The sequence below is a fragment of the Acanthochromis polyacanthus genome, chromosome 2, assembly GCF_021347895.1.
Source record: "Acanthochromis polyacanthus isolate Apoly-LR-REF ecotype Palm Island chromosome 2, KAUST_Apoly_ChrSc, whole genome shotgun sequence".
NCBI classification, from domain to species: domain Eukaryota; kingdom Metazoa; phylum Chordata; class Actinopteri; family Pomacentridae; genus Acanthochromis; species Acanthochromis polyacanthus.
The window spans coordinates 33,496,714-33,515,353 of NC_067114.1; the positions used below are offsets into that span (position 1 = coordinate 33,496,714).

The window sequence follows — 18,640 nt, forward strand, 5'->3', positions numbered from 1 at the left end:
AAATTTCAGTTTGTTCATAATGTTTTGCAAAAAAGACAGTTAATTAAATGTGAATATTATTTTTATGTACTGAATAAATGGAAAAATTTGAAGTTGTGGTTTTTATGTTCTTATTATACTGGTCCGGCCCACTTGAGATCAAATTGGGCTGAACTAAGATGAGTTGGGCACTCCTGATTTCGGGGAAGTTTCTAAATGTTAACTCACAGTATACAGTGAGTTAACACTTAATACCTCAAACTGACATTAAATACCACATACAGTAATGCAACCAATGTACTGCATGTCTCAATGACACTTTGACTTGATGAGGAAGTGATTTTACTAGAAAAGGGAAGTCAACTGGAAACATACTGTGTTAAACAGTGTTTGTAAAGAGCTTGCTCTGTACAGTTTCATGCATGCAGGGATGGAATCACTTTCCCTGTCCAAGAAAACACTTTGTTTATCTCTGTAAGCCTGTAGCAAGTTTCAAACATCTTCCCACCAACCAACAGCCACACCTACCAGGAAGTTGAGGAGAACATGAGAAGCCACAGCACTGTAATGTCTATCAGTCAGTGTTGTATCACTGATCAAGGTTAAAGAGGAAAAAATAAGGCGGACAGGATCAAGTCAAACGTTGTCCTGTTCTGTTCCTGGTCTTGCTGGTGTTGGCTGGAGGAGCAGTGTCCCGCAGGCTGATGGGAGGCTGTGAGGATGCTGCAGGTCACTGTTTACTGTTTGTGCTGCAGAGTCGATCATCCTACGGACTAACGAGCCTCCAAACACGGTGTTGAAGCTGAAAGGTCCGGTATCCTCGCCTGGAGCTCACACAGACAGGCGGCTGCTCGTGTTGCTCCTCCTCGACATACTGTTTGATTCAAGAGTGTAAAGGAACTTCAACCGGAAACCAAACTTTTTTCTTCGAACTTTTTCTCTGAGGCAGAAAAAGGAAAACGAGGCGATCCTTGGTGTCATAAACTACGCAGTTCCTTATTCTCTTCATTTACGTGTGCTGCTGGAACCAAAGCGTTTCTGGCCAGAATACAGGCGACGTCGAGTGATTTGAGGCGAGTCAACAGCCACATAACGGATCCTGGTCCTTTATCATGGAAGATGTGAGTAGACACTCCAGCCTCTGTGTCTGCTGCTCGGCTTTTGGTGACAGTTACACGTATATTAGAGATGAACGGTCGTAGTTTGGACAGATTTGGATGAAGGCACAGTGTGATGATAGAAACATGTGGAGTTAAATACTCTACGAGGGCGCGATCGAGTTTTAGAGCAACGTTAAGGGCCCACAGAAGGAGGCAGAGCGGACTTTGACACGGTGTACTGATGTTTTTATGGCGATGCCAGGTAGTGAGCTGTAGTCCGCTGTCGTCCACATTCTTTGGTACAGAGCACCTGTCCACCTGTCAATCTGTTGCATCAACTTGTTGATCAGATTCCAGCAGAAATTCGAGAGGAGCTGCGTACTCCATTAAAAACGTCCATTTTAGTGTAGCGCAGCGTGGATACACAAGTAATAAAACACAATCTGGGACCTTTTCTAATTGTCAGGGTCCTTTTGTTAAGTTGGTATTATTACAACCCACATTTGGTACTTACGTGAGCTGCATTTCAACACTAGGTGTTGGCTTCCACACGCTGAAAACAGTTCATGTTGGCAGGAGACCTGGAGGAAGCAGGGCACACTTTATACAGGAGGGGGAATCACGTCTAATGCCTCATGTTTTATTCACAGATTATTCTTGCCAGAGTGTGTCTTTGCCCTGAGAGGCAAACAGATCTGTAAAAAATTGAACAAATTTCATCATAACCTTTTTTTTCACAATACACAACAAAACTGTAATTTGTGTCACTTTTGAAAGGTGCTTGTCTGTCTGCAAGGTCTACACAATCATTAAATGCATCAAACTGACATTAAATACAACAGTAATGTGAGCAATGAACTGCACGTCTTAATGACAATTTGACATGTTGAGGAAGTAACTTTACTAGAAAAGGGAAGTCAGCTGAAGATCATACTGTGTTAAATAGTGTCTGTAGGGAGCTTGCTCTGTGCAGTTTTGTGCATGCAACACCCTCCGTCTGAGCGAAATGTTGATCAAATCGGTTCGTTAGGTGCTTTTTGTCTTTTCAGAACTGAATAAAAGTTGTCTTTATCATCTGCAGAACTTAGCTCCTCTCCTACAATCAGTTATCGTCCATCATGACCAAGTGCGTTGCCAGCCTATGATCACAGTGAGGCACTTATAACTGAGACTTAACCAACGGAACCAATTGGAACTGTTTCATGAATCAAATTCATGACAATAGTAGAGCTTCACATTTAATTCTTTTTTTTAGGTTCAGGAATTCTTTTTAAAGAGGAACAACAGAGTTCACTGGCTGGATTGTTGTACTGACTGATGACTTCTCAGTATTGTCGCTGTTCATTAGTAGTTCTTCCGTATTTGCTGGACGGCAGTGTAATGATTGGAATTTGAGTAAATGTGCAGCAGACTGTGTTGTTACTGGTTGCATTTACTTTTGGTTCTTCACCTGTCAGCTGTCAGATCAAGTGAACACACTGTGAACACCATTATGACATCAACTGCTGTGGGTCATTTAAAACATACACAGCAGCTTTTCCACAGTGTCTTTGTCTCTTGCTACATTCTGCACATGGAGGAATGGCATTGTGATAGAGTTGCATCATTTTTAATATCTGAATTTGACAAATTGAAACATTGGCTTTAAAGTGAATATGTGGGCATTTTTCAGTATGAGAAAAATTTTGTCCAGTTTGCCTGTGGATTGTCAGAGTGCTAGATGAAAGCAGGCTGAAACTAACCAGTGGAAGATGTAAGGATATGTCAATAATCGTTTTTTTATTCTGCTGTGTATTCTGCTGTGTGGGCTTGTTGAACATAGCCTGTACCAGTGTTATTCAAGTTGTTCACTTGTCATTCAGGACAATGATCTGCTTCTCTCAGCAGTGGCACCACAGTGACACAAATATGTCCAAAAGTCTGTTTTCTGAATAATAGAAAAATGTACACAGTAGCCTTTACATACTTAAAGAGTTTCAAGTTAGTGTTGATGCTTTCAATGTAATAATAATATGTAAAGCTGAACTGAAACTAATACTTGGTCGTGTTTACGGATGCAGTGGGTGTCAGGGTAAAACATACTGTTTAGGAGGCTGTCTTTTGCCTGCTGTTCCTCTTTTATCAGTTTCTGTATTTTAAATTTGTAATTTTCCTCCTTCTCCTCCTCCTCCTCCTCCGATGTTCCACTCTGCCTCATCTTCTTTATCTTCTGCCCCAAACTCACTGTGGTTCTTCCATGACGATCATTTGTCTCAACTCTGTGAGTCATCCTTTTCTCTCCATCCCAGTGACCCAGAGTGCATGGTGTGACGTGCCTGCCTGACCTGCTCAGCAAAGGCGAAACAGACTGCCACATTATGTGTCAGACAGAAAACAATTAACACTCTCTCATGGTTGCCCTACTATCAAGCCCTCTGCCACACAATGGATGTGTGTGTGCATCGTCTTACTGGGACAGTTACTGACACTTTCTGGGAAAGTGCCTTGATGAAAAAGAAAGTCGTCACCATAAATGCCTATGCGTGTTCATGGATATGTGTTCTCACAGGGACAAGTGCTTGAACAGTAGAATGATGAGCTTAATGTTTTCCAGCAAATTTTTTTGACTCTTTTTTTTTGCACAATGCGTTTAATGGAAGATTAAATAGAAATGTACGTAGAGTCAAGTAGATAAATATTGTTTCCTAATCTTTATAGTCAGCCTTAGGTGGCACAAGCCTGTATATGGAACTATGCAGTGAGAGGATCTAATCACTGAGCCTAAATATGCAGCCCTGAAAAAAAGTAGGAGTTAATTATGATGATGCTTCTTTGAAAAATATAAAAAGTTACAATCAAGGCTGGAACTGACAGTTTCTTTTAATCTTTGAATATGCCAATTATGCACTTAATAAGTTAAGGAGACTTGTCAAAATGTAGTCAAAGACTTCTATCACAACTTGTATGATTACATAGGGATGTTCATATTACTTCACAATAATATGAAAAGAGGGGAGGAGTCAATTCTCAAATCAGAGAAACTGGAACCTGACAACAGTTAGTGTAGGTAACTGTCTGTGGATCAACTCATCAGTTTACTGGTGAATTATTTCAGTTCTGTTTTCCACTACATATGCACCATGTATTAAGAAGCTCACCAAAGAACCCCTACAAAGCACTTTGCCATCATGACAATGACTCACTTCTGACCTTATGCCTGAATTATTTAGAAAAATCAAAAATAGGCAGGCTGTTTACTTACACTACTGTTTAAAAGTTTGAGGTCACCCAGACAATTTCATGTTTTCCATGAAAGCTGACACTTTTATTCTTGTACAAACATAATTGCACAAGAGTTTTCTGATCATCCATTAGCCTTTCAACACAATTAATTAACACGATGTAGCATGAGAACACAGGAATGATGGTTGCTGGAAATGTTCCTCTGTACTCCTATGTAGATAATCCATTAAAAATCAGCCGTTTCCAGCCAGATTAGTCATTTACCATACACCTTCACAATGTTCATTTTGTTAAACCAACAGTCTAAACCTATAAACTATTTATAACAAATCAAATGACTGAATTATTTTAAACAGAAAGCAAAGCCTCATGGAAAATCTCAGACATTTGTGCAGGAAAAAGAACTCCAGTAATTATCAAAATGTTTGCCAACTAGCTGATTGTCTGTCTTGTCAGGAGGTTTCATTTGTAACAGTGTGAATTTTTTTAGCGACATTTCATACATTCTGTATGTAAAAATCTCAATTTTGTGGCATAACTAGTAACTTAAAACTATGCTGTTAAATGTAGTGCAGCAGATGTAGACAAAAGCCACAAGGCAGAATTGTATTTAAGTGCTAAGCTTGAGCAAATGTGCTTTTGCTCCTGCCTGTTTTAACTTAGCAATACCAAAAACAATTGCTTTGTTGTCATGCAAGATATAAAATACCTAGCGTTCTCCTTCAAGAATTACCAAATGATGAATTTATGACCAAAGAAGTGCAGCATATCAGTATTAAGAAATAATGAGAAGCTGGACTCTAACATTGTGTTATTTAAGATTATTTAATCTTTTTGCCTGCATTAAATAGTCACAGTAGAGACAGACAATGTGGAGAGGGAGAGGAAGGGTGCACTGTGTTATGATGTGACCACAACAAAAGGAGACACTCGAAGTACAATCATTAAAGCGTGTTTCTATTAACTTAAATCCAAGCCGAAATAGTATGGGGTTATGAGAATCAGTAGGGTCAGTGGTGTGTGTGTGATGAATGCGTGAATCATGTTTGTGCAAGTGTTGTAAATGCAAATCCACTCCAAAAGGACAAATAAAAATACCTTAACCAGACCTGGGTGTGTTACCTTTGACCGGAAGCAGATAAATATTAGAATGCTGCCAGCTCTTAAATAACTCAGAAACAAACTGGGGCCCAATGGTGCTCCTGATTACATTAAGCAGTCATGAAGCAGTTGGCAAAAGTGAGTGCAAAACCAGAAGCTTAGAGTACCATGCTGTACAACTGCATGACTATGACTAGACATGGCTAGTCAGCTCATTAGTTTGATCACTGTGTTGGACTACTGTTCTAAATATTTGTGAAGACAGTCAGTCTAGCTGTCTCCGTGCTGTTGTGATAGGAAGCATTTTGGATGTTGGTTGGGTTTTGTGGCTTTTTTTTGTGCACTTCACAGTCCTATTTCTGATTTTTCTAAAGAATTCAGGCATAAGGTCAGAAGTGAGTCATTGTCATGATGGCAAAGTGCTTTGTAGGGGTTCTTTGGTGAGCTTCTTAATACATGGTGCATATGTAGTGGAAAACAGAGCTGAAATGATTCACCAGTAAACTGACTGATGAGTTGATCCACAGACAGTTACCTACACTAACTGTTGTCAGGTTCCAGTTTCTCTGATTTGAGAATTGACTCCTCCCCTCTTTTCATATTATTGTGAAGTGAATATGTTTGTGGTGTTGGACAATTTCTTGGACAAAACGAGACATCTGAGGTGGCTGTAGCTCAGGTGTTAGAGTGGGTTGTCCAGTAATTGAGAGGTCGGTGTGTTTTGGAGTGTGTGTGTGTGACTGCATCAATGAGAAGCACATTGCAAGGTTCTTTGCAGAAGAAGCTAAGAGTAAAAGACATCACAATAAGCAGTGGGGATTCTGATGGGTATTTGTCATCAGGAACAACAGGGCTAATCCATGCACCCTTTTCACAGAAGGTCTCAATGCTGATCGATTAAATTTGGATAGGACAACAAGAGCAGGTGAAAAATTAATTACACAGGCTAACATAACAAAGCTCCATTGTTCTATTTCCTAAATTTTCATAGAACTGGAGTTACACCCAATGACTAGTATTTGTTGTTGCTTTGGTGTACTCTTGAGTTAACATTGATGTCAAAGCTGTCAGATGCAACATCGTCATGGAAACTGAAGAACAGGGCAGTTTTCTGTAAACGTTTACGCCACCTCCTGCCTGCCCAGAGTTACTGCAGTGGAAAGCTGTCTTAGCATTTTGTATTGCTGATAAAATGCAGTTTATGTGCAGTGAATGTAGTTATTAGTCATGATTTACAGTTGCCACTTTATAATGAGAACTTGTGTATAGTGACAGGCCATGCAGTAAGATGTCGTTAAGATAGAAAGAATGTGGGTGTTAATTTGCATAAATGTTCTTACATGGCCGTGACAGCATTATAAAAATAGATGTCCTCCCTATGTGAGTGATCTGTGAAAAAGATCATCTACGCTACCTACTCACCATATACCATCAAATGAAGTTGTTTTCTTTTGGCCATAATATGCAAACCTTTTATAGAGTTCTGTGTGTCGAGATATGTCTAAGAAAATCCAGTAAGTTCAATATTGTAACTTCATCCAGTCTTCACCTTAATGCAAGCTTTGCTTTGATTTATTTGCTATCTAACACTTATTTTAATGTCTGACAGTAAAATGAAAAATAAAAAGTGGACACCACTTACATTTGTGTCAGTGGCTTTAGCCTTCTATTAACGTCTGTGGTGTGATATGTAGAGCAGAGACCTATTTATCACATTTAAGGTTAGCAGCAAGGTTTAAAAAAACAGCAAATATGATTTCTTCTTTGAGAATGTAGAATACTCATACAATAGTAGACTTACTTAGGAATCACTAGGCAACAGTGAGGAATGAATAAGCCTGTATCTGTTTTAAGTTGTGAGGGGTGTGGGCAGTTTCATTAAGCCTGCAGTTCTGTGTCGAATCTGCGTCCTTTACTGTAGCACTGTTGGCTGTGACACAAAACTGAAGGTTTATCCCCACAGTGGAGTTGTGCATCTTTGAGTTTGATCATTTTAAGTAATAAATCCAGAATCAGAACTTTATAGACTGTTCTTTTGTGGCTTTTGCCTGGCAGGAATGGTCAATGATTGGCTAGTATCTTGGGTCATATAAGATTAGTAACAGGTTAATAATACCAACCAAACAGCACATACACCCAGTTCCACTGTGTTCTCCCAGCTCAACTTGTATGGGGTCAGTGCGGGTAATGTGTGAGCTTGTTGTGAGTTCAGGCTGGGCAGGTCAGTGGGAGAATCAATGAATGCCAGATGCGTCCTGACCTAGAACTTTATCAGAAACACATGTCTGCTGAGGTGTGCCTCTTCTACGAAACCCTGCACTTTGTTTTGTTCTGCTTTTTTAAGACCCAGTTTGCATGAGATACTTCAGCTCAGCATATTGTATTTTTTAAAAATTTTATAAGTTGCTTTGGTCGTTGATGGCAGTTGATCTGTTTAAGCACTCACCACAGCACCACAGAGAAAACAGCGAATAGAGACTCTGTAGTCTGTGGACAGTTGTAAAAGGTTTTGAACAACTTATGCTTCAGTATAGAGCAGACCTTCTGTATGAGTCCAAAATTTGAGCCTTGTAACCGAACATCTGATTTCACAGTACAATGGAAATTGCTACTATGTTGCAAAGGTTTAGTCAGTGCTAAACTGTCCTCAAGTGTTTCACCTTGCACCATTTTCCATGTTCTTTCATGTGAGAAGCATACCAAGGCTTTTCTGGACTGCGCAGTGAGGCAGCTTTGTCTTTCTCTGGAGAACTTATCTTAGATTACTCTATTTTAAAGAAGTAACTTTCTTTCTCACTGTCTGTCTGGCATGTCTTTCCCCTCTGCTTGGCGATTTTTCATTGCAGCTGCACTGCTGTTTACCAAGCAGAGAGACAGTGCAGTTATAGCAAAAGTGGAAAAACAGTTTGATATCCATCCACCTAATCCTCAAGCAGAAAAGATATCCTATGGAAGTTCCTTCAGAAACAAAGGCTGTGCATTTTGCAGACACTTGCACTTGGTGTTTTAGCCACCATGAAAAATAAATGTCAGGATTATCATAGTGCTAACGCCACAGCTTTGTTTATGAGATTTATAATGTGTGCCTTCTAATATGTTATCTAAAGTGTGCCAGTAAATAGCTAAATTCACAGCTTCTGTTTATCGCATTTGAACCATAGTGTATGTCATGTGCGTTACGTGTGTGTTGGAAAGCCATTTATAATCCAAACTGATGTTATAGCAAACCTGCCATATGTTTTCTACAAGGTTAGCCATCGGTGTGCTATCAGTTTGTCACAAATCGCATTGACAACTTTGGCAAAGATTAACTCCAACTCTCTGTCAGAAATCTGGATAATACCATCATTTCCCAATATGCTAGTAATGGCAATAATAAACTGACATGTGGGTCACTAACTACAAACTTGTTACCTTTAGCTTGTTAATAGAAGTGAAGCACTACTGCCAAACTGTGGTGGTAAACCACTGATGCACATGTTAGCCATTAGTGTTAATAATAGGTCTGCATGACAAAATGATCATGAAAAGTACCAGCAATAGACATTTCATCAGTAGTAATAATAAACTTGTATGATAGAATGCTTGTTTCACTAAAATCATTAGATTCAAACCATCATAAAAGCACAATAACAAAACTAGAAAAGTTTAGCTGCATGAACATACCCCCAAGCATGCTCCTTCCTTTGGCTCATAACCATCGTCATACCTCTATTTTTGAGCACCTTTGCCCTCCATTGCTCTCCCCGTGGCTTCTCCTTGTTCTTCTTGCCGGACAAGCTTTCTGTGTCCCCACCACCTCCACCTATGCAACTCCCACCCAGCAATCTCTTCCTTACCTGTACCTGATGACTTTATGATTAGATGTAGGTGCCAGGTTCGAGGAGCTTCAACCTCAAATGCCATCTTTTAGGCACATTTTGGAAAAAATCTGGTGTTTGGTGTTTCACTGTTCATCATTTTCAGTGGTATTGAATTACTGGATGGGCATGTTAATGGTCTGCTAAAGTTTTTAGCTGGTTGAAGTGGAGAAGGTTAATTATGATTGAGTAGTTCATCATTAGCAGTACGTCTTTGTCATGATGACCTGGTCATATGTTTGGTTTATCTTCATCTTCAAAGTTACTAATCTATCTGTCAGACGAATGTCCTTTGAAAGATAGAGTACAAGTATAAAGTAGCAGAAAATAAACATACTCCAGTATAGGACTTAACAGTGAATTGAAAGGCTGTAGACACAGAGGGAAGAGATCAAATCACAATATCTGTCAAAATATTCGCAAAGTGATTTTTATTTTTTGTGTGTCATGCGGTTCTACTCAAGTAAAGTAAAAGTTCCTCAAAATGGCCTAAATGCGGTACTTGAGGAATTGTACTTAGTTATTTTCTGCTACTGTTATATAATGAACTTATGGAAACAGTATTAAACAGGTGAGACAGAGGAGTAGTTTGAGAATCTTAAAAAAAAAATTGTTCTGTGAAACTGAAATCTGTTGTAACTGCAGATAATTTTTAAAGATGTTTTATTTTCCTTGTTTCCAACACACAGTGACATTGTTTTTCTAGCAGTACCATTTTCATTCTGATTATACAGTGTTTCAGTTCCTTTGTTCGGTTCACTGATTAGTTCTTTACACCAGTGGCTATTGCTTGAATCACCTGTCATGCTTTAGTTTGTGCCCTGATACTGACATACTTGTTATTTACTACCCATCTATAGAGGAAGTGTGATGGAACTAAAGATGCATTAGGCATCTAATTTGCAGAGCAAACCACAAATGCTGTCCAAAGGTGTGATACTCTGAGGTGAAAATAAATACGTCAGAGGCCAAGTGTGCTTCAAATAAACATGAAATGACTGATCAGAAATGAGGCCAGCTGCTGTTCAGTTCTGTACCACCAAACTATTTTTGTAATAACACTGCACTTCCTGCCCAGCCTGGAACTGAGCTTACAAATATAAGTCTACTTAGATGGTTAACTCAACTACAACAAGAAAAGACAGGTTGAAAGTCTTACAGGTTAGAACTGGAGCAGTTGTGCACAGGATTTTGAAAACAGAGAGCAACTTCTGCTTGACATGTAGGAAATGATTCCTCGCACTTCCCTAAACATTTGTGGACTATTTGATTTGATTTTAGATATGAAAACATTTAATTGATTTTTGTGGAAATAACTTTAAACAAATCAGTGTCGAAAATCATATTTGAAGCTGATATCTTACTAGTATGTAACATCCTCATACTGTTTCACGTGGATACTGACTTGCTCACTTGTAATTTATGCTCTAGAGCAAAGAATTACATCAGCCATTTCTGTCAGTGTAATGTGCTTAAAAGTGATTGTTTTGTATGTTAATGTTAGCTTTATAAACAAAGTGGGAGCCTCCCAAGATGTAGTATTTATTTTGTGTTGAGCTCAGATGATGCCGGATATTCTTGAATACATTTTATGGGAGGAGTAGGGGCCCAACAGCAGTTTTTCATTAAGCCAGCAACATACACTAAAGTGAAGCAATTCTCCAAAGAAACAGCAGTTTTATCTCAATTGCATGTTCATACTTCTGTAGATTGACCTCTTATCTGACAGCTATTGGTACCTAAGAGAAATGTTCCTTTTAGTTGTTGTTTTTAGATTCTACATGATAAAAGATGCAGATTTTACAATATACTAGTAGTTAGTTACCAAATCAACACCTCTGTCTTTTTGTGGTGCAGGTATTTTGTGTGATTTTAATTTTTAATAATGACATGCTGAAAGTGAAATTAACCACCCTCACTCTGCTAGTAGACTGGGTTGTGTTTTGAGTGTAACTTCCTTCCTCTGTATTATTGCAGGGTGTGAAAGAGGACTCAGCCCAAAAGAAAGAGCCAAAGTTCCTGGGTAAGGCTGGCTGGCTAAAGAAGGCCCCGGGTAGGCTGCTGGCTAGCTATAAAGATCGATACATCCATGTGGAGAAGACCGAGGTTGTGGTGTATGAAACTGAGGTACACTACCATTTCTGACACAGGTTATGTGATTATGCCATTTCTACTGTGCTTTCATGTAACCAGTTAAGGCTCTTCTGATATGGAAAACAGAGTCACAGAATTGTTTTAGAATAAACAGCTGTATCCGACTTTGGCTACAGAGACAGCACAGTGCTTATTAGTAGGTTGTTGGTTTTGCTGTCCTGCAGGGTTTTGTTGACATGATAAACTCCTAAAATGATGTCAGCTTTATGCTTTAATTAAAAGACTATTTGAGCTTTATTGCACATTTACTTTGTGTTGTAGGACCTGCAGAACTCCTTGGAGAGGCTTGACCTGGAAAACTATGATAGATGTCATGAATTAAAGAGCCCTTTCAAGAAAAAACACAGACTGATACTGTTGCGCTCGCCAAAGTCTGGAAATAAGGTGAGTTCAAAAATGCTCTGGGTGACAGTAGAACCTGCTTAAATGCAACATGATGAGAAATATGGCTGTTTTTTTTTTTCTACAGTCACAGCAGGTATGTGACTGCTAACATGCAAATGTAAATGTAGCAGAAGAATTATAAGGTAATACACTGAGATAAAGAAAATCAAAATAAACAGGTGATTGGTGTGTGAGAGGTGGAGCTAAAACATATTACAAGTTAAGAGGAATTTTTTTTATCCTTTCTGAGATTAGTGATCATTGTTGCAGCAGTTTACCTTAAGAATGCAGCTGTGTTTTCTAATCCCAAAATCAGTCAGATGTGAAAATTCCAGATTTTTGGTCAGAAGACAAAGACAAGTTGATCATATTTACTGAAGTGCCATGGGAATGAATTACAAAGTTTAACGGTGCCATCAACTGATTCAGCTGAGGTTCTCCGAGGGGATTAGGGCCTCTGACAAGCAAAATACTAAGCATGAACGTTTCTGTCCAAGTTTTGTAAATTACCACAACCAGGAGGGATTTCTAACTAACTATTAAAACAAAATGACTATAATGGAAAAGGAGGATTATCAACTGACTTTACTGTCTCAGACTTGTTCAGACTATTACTCTTGTTTACGGTTGCACCTGCGTTTATTCTAAACCTCTGACACACACAGTTCCAAACTAGCAGGTGAACACATTTAGAACCTCCACTGACTCCATACATTTTTGTGAAAACCATTATTCTGCTTTAGAATCAGTTTCCATAGGTGCCCAGACAGCTCAGCTGGCTGAGTGGATGACCTATAAACAGAGGCTATAGTCCTCGATGCAGTGACCTGGGTTTGATTACAGCTCATGGCCCTTTGCTACAGGTCTTTCCTACTTTCCTGTCTGCCTCAGCTAACCTATCTAAAATTAAAATCAGTTTCTAGTTTGAACATGTATGGCTGAATTACGCAGTATTTTCACAGTATTTGAGCAGAGTGGTAGGCAAGATGGTGTGCTCAAGCTGCACTGTGTGGGAATGGGTGAGGTTGGACGTAGGGACTTCATAAATCTACACAAACTCAAGGAAGCAACAGTGTAGAATTAAATCTAAGACATTTTAAGGTTGTAAAATATAAAAGCTTCTTAATAAGTAACTTTGGTACACAACGATTTTAGGAGTTAATCACCTTCACCTGTCTGTCTCTCTGTGTGGCTCTGTGATGGACAGTTGACCTGTCTAGGGTGTATCCTGTCTTTGCCTTAAGTGACCCAGCTGGGCAGTCAGTCAGACACTAGTGTACACAGATGCACTTCAAAAACAAATAACTTGCCAGAGGAAAACTTTGGTTGTGAGACAGATGGGTGACCAATTAAAGATCAGTCGAAATACATTTGCAGCAGTAACCAGCAGATCTGTTGCATGCATGCCACTAGTCAGAACTGCAGTGTTTGTCTTGCTAAAATGATGCCACAGACAGTGCACAAATTAGCTCTACAGAATGAAGCAAGCAAGTTCTTCAGACTTGGTGTTGAGGTTACTCTATATTGCTTTCTGTAATATGAAGGAAAAACACTAATATAGTTCTTACAGTTTGAAATGAAAAAATCAACAGTGAAGAGCTGTCGGTAGCAGTTGTCACTTCACTGTCAAAACTGATCAGGCATGACTCCAGTTCAGTTTCCTTCATGTTTTGTTTTGTTTTTTGTCATATGGCCATATAGACACAGCACACTCTCAAAAACTAACAACTGACTCTAGAGTCACTTGGTTTTCCCACTAAGTGACAAATGACAGCAATTGACATGCCAACATCTCTGGTCCATGACTGTCCTGTGACAGGACCCACGTGTCACTCAAAGTGGCCACGTCCCTAATTATGCACAACTTTATGCTCTAATAAAACTTATACAGCTGAGTTATATAAAAATGTTGACTGGGTTTCTACCTTTTGTAAAGTCATCATAATGACTGAGAGGGACTATTTTGTGTTTGTGTTTTTTAAAAATATATGCATTTTTTTTTTATCAGATCAGAGAATAAGTATCACCAATCTGTAGTCAGTAGAGGTACTGTGTAAATGCAGGTCATTCCAGTTTAGGTGAGAATAAATGTAAATTTTTTCCTATTGACATTTAGAAAAAAAGCTTAAAGGGTTTGGCATGAATTCCTTATTCTGTGATTAATGGTATTTGTTGTGGGTCAGTAGATTTGAAGCAGACGAGAGAATGTGTCCTTGCTAAGGCCCATGAAGGAACTTCATTGTCTCCATCATATTTTTATTTCAGTCTTGGTGAAAACTGAGTGTATTAGAAATTCCTTCTAAAAAAAAAATTAAAAAGCTTATTTAAAGATTGAATTCTTCAGAAAAATGGACAGCCTGTAAATGTTCTTCTAAGATAATAGAAATTTTGTTGATACTTGACAGGTCCATGATGTGAAGTTCCAGGCTCAGACTGCAGAGGAGAAGGAGGCTTGGATTAAAGCCCTAAATGATGGAATAAATCGAGCAAAGAACAAGGTCTTTGATGAGGTAAACGTGTGATTCACAGTCATAAATGTTTCCTTAATTTAGTCTGTGCACCCTTACTTAGTTTTCAGTAACTCTGCTTTTAAAATTTGAAATGGTGTCATGTTTTCACAGGTGAAGGTTGATGAAAGCAATAATTTAGAGCATGTCACTCGAACAAGGCCCAAAGGAAATCGTAACCGACGGCCACCGACCAGGATACACATGAAAGAGGTTTGTGAATGTGAACGTGAGAGTCCATTCATCTGTGTGTAACAGACATGTTGCTCTGTTACTACAGTGACAGAATTTACATTTGAATCAAATCTGTGTTGGAATACTGGCCATGGCTTTACCTCAAGTAAAGTTACTTTCTTGGGTTCACAATGAACCAGCAAATTTTTTTGTAAAATGTCTTTCTGTTCTGATCTGCTTTCATTCTGTTGATACTGTTTTTTTCTCAATGCAAATTCTGTGTTTCCATAGTCGCCTGTTATTCCCACTGAATTTGCAAGACATGCTATTTTTAAAGAATTCACCAAAGTGACACTAAAAATTGCATTTTTTTATTTTAGCTATATACACTACCGGTCAAAAGTTTTAGAACACCCAATTTTTCCATTATTTAATTGGAACTATGCATGTTAATGTCTCATTGTACTCTGAAATTAAAACAGACAACAAATAAACAAACGAAGTTTAAAAAAATCAGTTTAGAAACCAAAATGTATTCGAAACTTTTGACTCATCAAAGTAGCCACATTTTGCAGAGTTAACACCTGAACACACTCGTGGCATTCTTTCCACAATGAAAATCAAATATTTGTCTGAAAGTTCTTCCCAACTCTGTTGCAGAAGTTCCCATAAGTGTGTGGCACTTGTAGGTTGCTTTGCTTTCACTCTTCTGTCCAGTTCATCCCAAACCAGCTCCTTAGGGATTAAGTCTGGAGACTGTGCTGGCCCTCACCACTCCATCTAGTAGGTAGTTCTGGCATAGCTTGGACTTATGTTTTGGGTCATTATCTTGCTGTAGGATGAACCCTTGACCCACTAGGAAGATACCAGAGGGTACTGCACGGTGCTGCAGAATGCTGTGGTTGTCTTTTTGGTTCAGGGTTCCTCTCACTCTGTAAAAGTCACAAACCCTGGATCCAGCAAAACAGCCCAAGACCATCATGCTTCCTCCTCCATGTTTGACAGTTGACGTCACACACTGAGGAACCATCCTTTTGCCAACTCAACGGGGCACAAAAATACTGCGTGATGAACCAGAGAGTTCAAATTTTGATTCATCAGTCCATAATACCTTCCTCCAGTCTTTAGTAGTCCATTGGCGGTGTTTCATTCCCCAGGCAAGCCTTTTTTTCTTATTCTGACATCTTAGCCATGGCTTTTGTGCTGCAACTCGACCTGTCAAATCCGTAACTCCAAGTCTTCTCTTCACAGTTGAAACTGACACTTCTTACTATGACCACTATTTTATTTATACGTTTATTTAATAGGGACAGACCAAGAAGCATTGTTACAATAACCGATGCCATGTTCATAGGTCAATAGCTAACAGCTAATTCGCAGATCAGGTCCCTACTATTAAGCTGTACTTGAAACTGTTGTCCTGTGAGCTGCCTATCACCAAGCTGTTGACTCTCAGAAACTTGTCTTTCAATTCTGTTGTGGCTTTATGTCTTCCAGACCTCTTCCTGTCAGAGTGTCCCCCAGTTTCTGAGCGCCTTTTGATGATAAAGAAAACTGTACTCACTGACATCGTGACTTTCTTTGCAGTTTCTGTATAGGAAAGACCTGCATTTTTAAGTGTTATGATGGTCTGTCTCTCTTCTATTGTTAATTGCCTTTTCCTTGCCATTTCTATAGCAGCACACTACTTTCTGCACTACAATACTGTTCAAATAATACTCTCGAGGGAATGGTGCCATGGTGTGTTCTAACGTTACTTTTATGCAGACAGAGGGGGTTGTAAGTAATCAAGAAAAGTTGGGACACCTGTGGGATTTGGTAGCATCAGCTTTCAAGGCTTGACCAACCTCCATTGCTGCAGAGCAGTTGTAGGTTGTTAACCTATTTCTTGTTCCCTGAAAAAGGCCTTTTTGTACAATTGTGAAATATACATTGTTTTTCAGTTTTGGGTAACCTTACCTTTTTTAACCTCTGGAAGTTCATCACTTACCTTTGTACCATTTCAAGCTATTCATTGGACTTAAACTACTTTAATTTCAATTAAAAAATGGAAAAATTGGGGCTTTCTAAATCTTTTGACTGGTAGTTTGTCTGTGATGTGTCATTCTTTTAAAAGAAACAGCCAATTTCAAGTGAAAAATCTTGACTTTCATCAGAAAACGCTAAAAATGGACAGTTTATTTCAAGCAAGTCCTTTGAACAAACAAAGCAATTCTGTGCCTCTTGTTGCAGCCATAAAGCTATTATTGACTCAGCTGCAACCAGCTGTCATGTGACAAAAACTCCTTGTTTTTTCTTTTTTTAATGAGTTATGGCATCATAACTCCGTGATACTACACATAAGCCAGTTCTGTTTTCGTCTAGCAGTGGTTGTGTTGTTTCCACAGAGGTGCAGGACTTTATATTGCAGGGAAAAATTTGACAACAGTCAGGAAAAATGTGAAAGGAGCAAAAAACCAAACAAACACCCAGACACTTGGGGTTTCAGAGAGTTAATAGAAGTGATCCAACTAATCAGTTTCAGTGGTGTTAAACTGTTGTTAAGCTGCCATCAACAATAGTTAGAGTTAGGCTTAGGCTTAGGGTTTAAAAAATCCCTCCAACATAGGTAATTGGACTCAAAGGAGCAGCAGAGACTGGCAGAGTCGTGAATACCCCACATGACCAAGCCTGTCTTTGTCACCTCAGCCTTTATTACCAGCTGTCTCTTTTGTTAGATTGTTGCTTTTATTTGAGAATTTGTAATATACCTTTTTTTAAAAATTAAATTAAATGACTTATTTGAATGCCATCTCTTTACTTCTAGGTCGCCGTAGTGTCATCTGAAGGTATCCTGCGTTTGGATCTTGATCTAGAAGGTGCAGTCATGCCGAATGGGAACCATTATGCCAATGTTGATGGCACTGAGTCTCTTAAAGAGACAGTCTCAGTGCCTGAGTCCAACACCAGCAAAGCTGCAGAGAAACCGTTAGTGACGAGTGCTGAGGAGGAGGTTCAAGGGAAGGTCAGTCCCCAGAAAAAGGTCATCAAACCTCCCATGCCACCTTCCAAAGAGGCTAAATTCAGTTCAGCCTCTGAGGATGAACCTGATAAGGATGATAATCCAGAGACAAAGGTCTGTAAAATTATGTATAATAGCTGTAAACATACAGTGCAGAAATATTTGTGTATGTCTTTGGTGATATGGCCTATAAAAATTATCTAATGTCTTTAAGGTCCTGAAGCCACCAGTGCCTCCGTCAAAAGAAGCCAAACCATGTGCTTCACCTGTTGAAGAAGTTACAGAGCAGGCAAAACCTGAAAATGTGCCTGAAATAAGTTCTGATGCCAGGAAAAAGACAGGTCCACCACCAATGCCTCCTAACAAACCCTGTTCTAGCAGCTCCATGAACAGTCTTGCAGAGGCCTCGCAGTCCAAGCCAAACTCACACCTTCCTACCCCTCCATCAAAAGAGAGTAAGCCTTCACCTCCTGCTGTGGAGCCAGTCCAACAGGTGCTAGGCACATCTGATGAGAACACAGAAAAGAAAGAAAACAGTAAGAATGAAATGATAAATGAAGAAAAAGATGAGGTAGAAGAGTCAATTCCGAATGAAGCTCTAACTCATGTCAGTGGTGATAAACGAGATGAAAGTCCTACAACAGAGGAAACGGTTTCTGAAGAAGAATCAGGCGAGACTATCAGCAGTGGCATAAATAGGGCATCTGGCGATGACACACAAGTTCCCACAGAGCCATTGAGAAGAAGCCCTAGTCCTCTTCTAATCCCCCAGAAAAGCTTGACAAACTTGCTCAGCCTGAAACACCACACATAGAGAATGGCTCAGTTATAACTCTGCCTACTGAGGGACGTGACTCTATTGCCTCAGATAACTCAATCAGTTCTCATCAAGCAGAAGGCGAGCTGCCAAAGTATGAAGGCCCCTCAGTAGTTGTCTCTCTGAATGACACACCCAATGACAGCCTCAGCCTGAGTCCACTGCTTTGTCACTTGTCTATGGGGAAGAAAAAGAAGGCAGAGGAGAAATCCGTAGACAGTGGTCAGCACTCAGATGATAACAGTGAAGGTTCTGGGAGTGAAGACACACTGGCAGCTTCCACAGCTGCGCTCAGGGGAAGCCACGCTGGTCTGGATGTGTTGGATGCTAGTGAGGACGAC

At 39.4% G+C, this 18,640-nt stretch overlaps 1 protein-coding gene across 1 annotated transcript; it reads left to right on the forward strand.

The window, feature by feature from the left end:
* Positions 1-522: 522 nt before the first annotated feature.
* On the forward strand, positions 523-18,446 carry plekho2 (pleckstrin homology domain containing, family O member 2). The gene is made up of 7 exons (XM_022204351.2): positions 523-1,100; positions 11,240-11,389; positions 11,678-11,800; positions 14,206-14,310; positions 14,422-14,520; positions 17,288-17,596; positions 17,697-18,446. The coding sequence occupies exons 1-7, from the start codon at positions 1,092-1,094 to the stop codon at positions 18,294-18,296; spliced, it is 1,395 nt and encodes a 464-aa protein (XP_022060043.2). The 5' UTR covers positions 523-1,091; the 3' UTR covers positions 18,297-18,446.
* Positions 18,447-18,640: the final 194 nt, after the last annotated feature.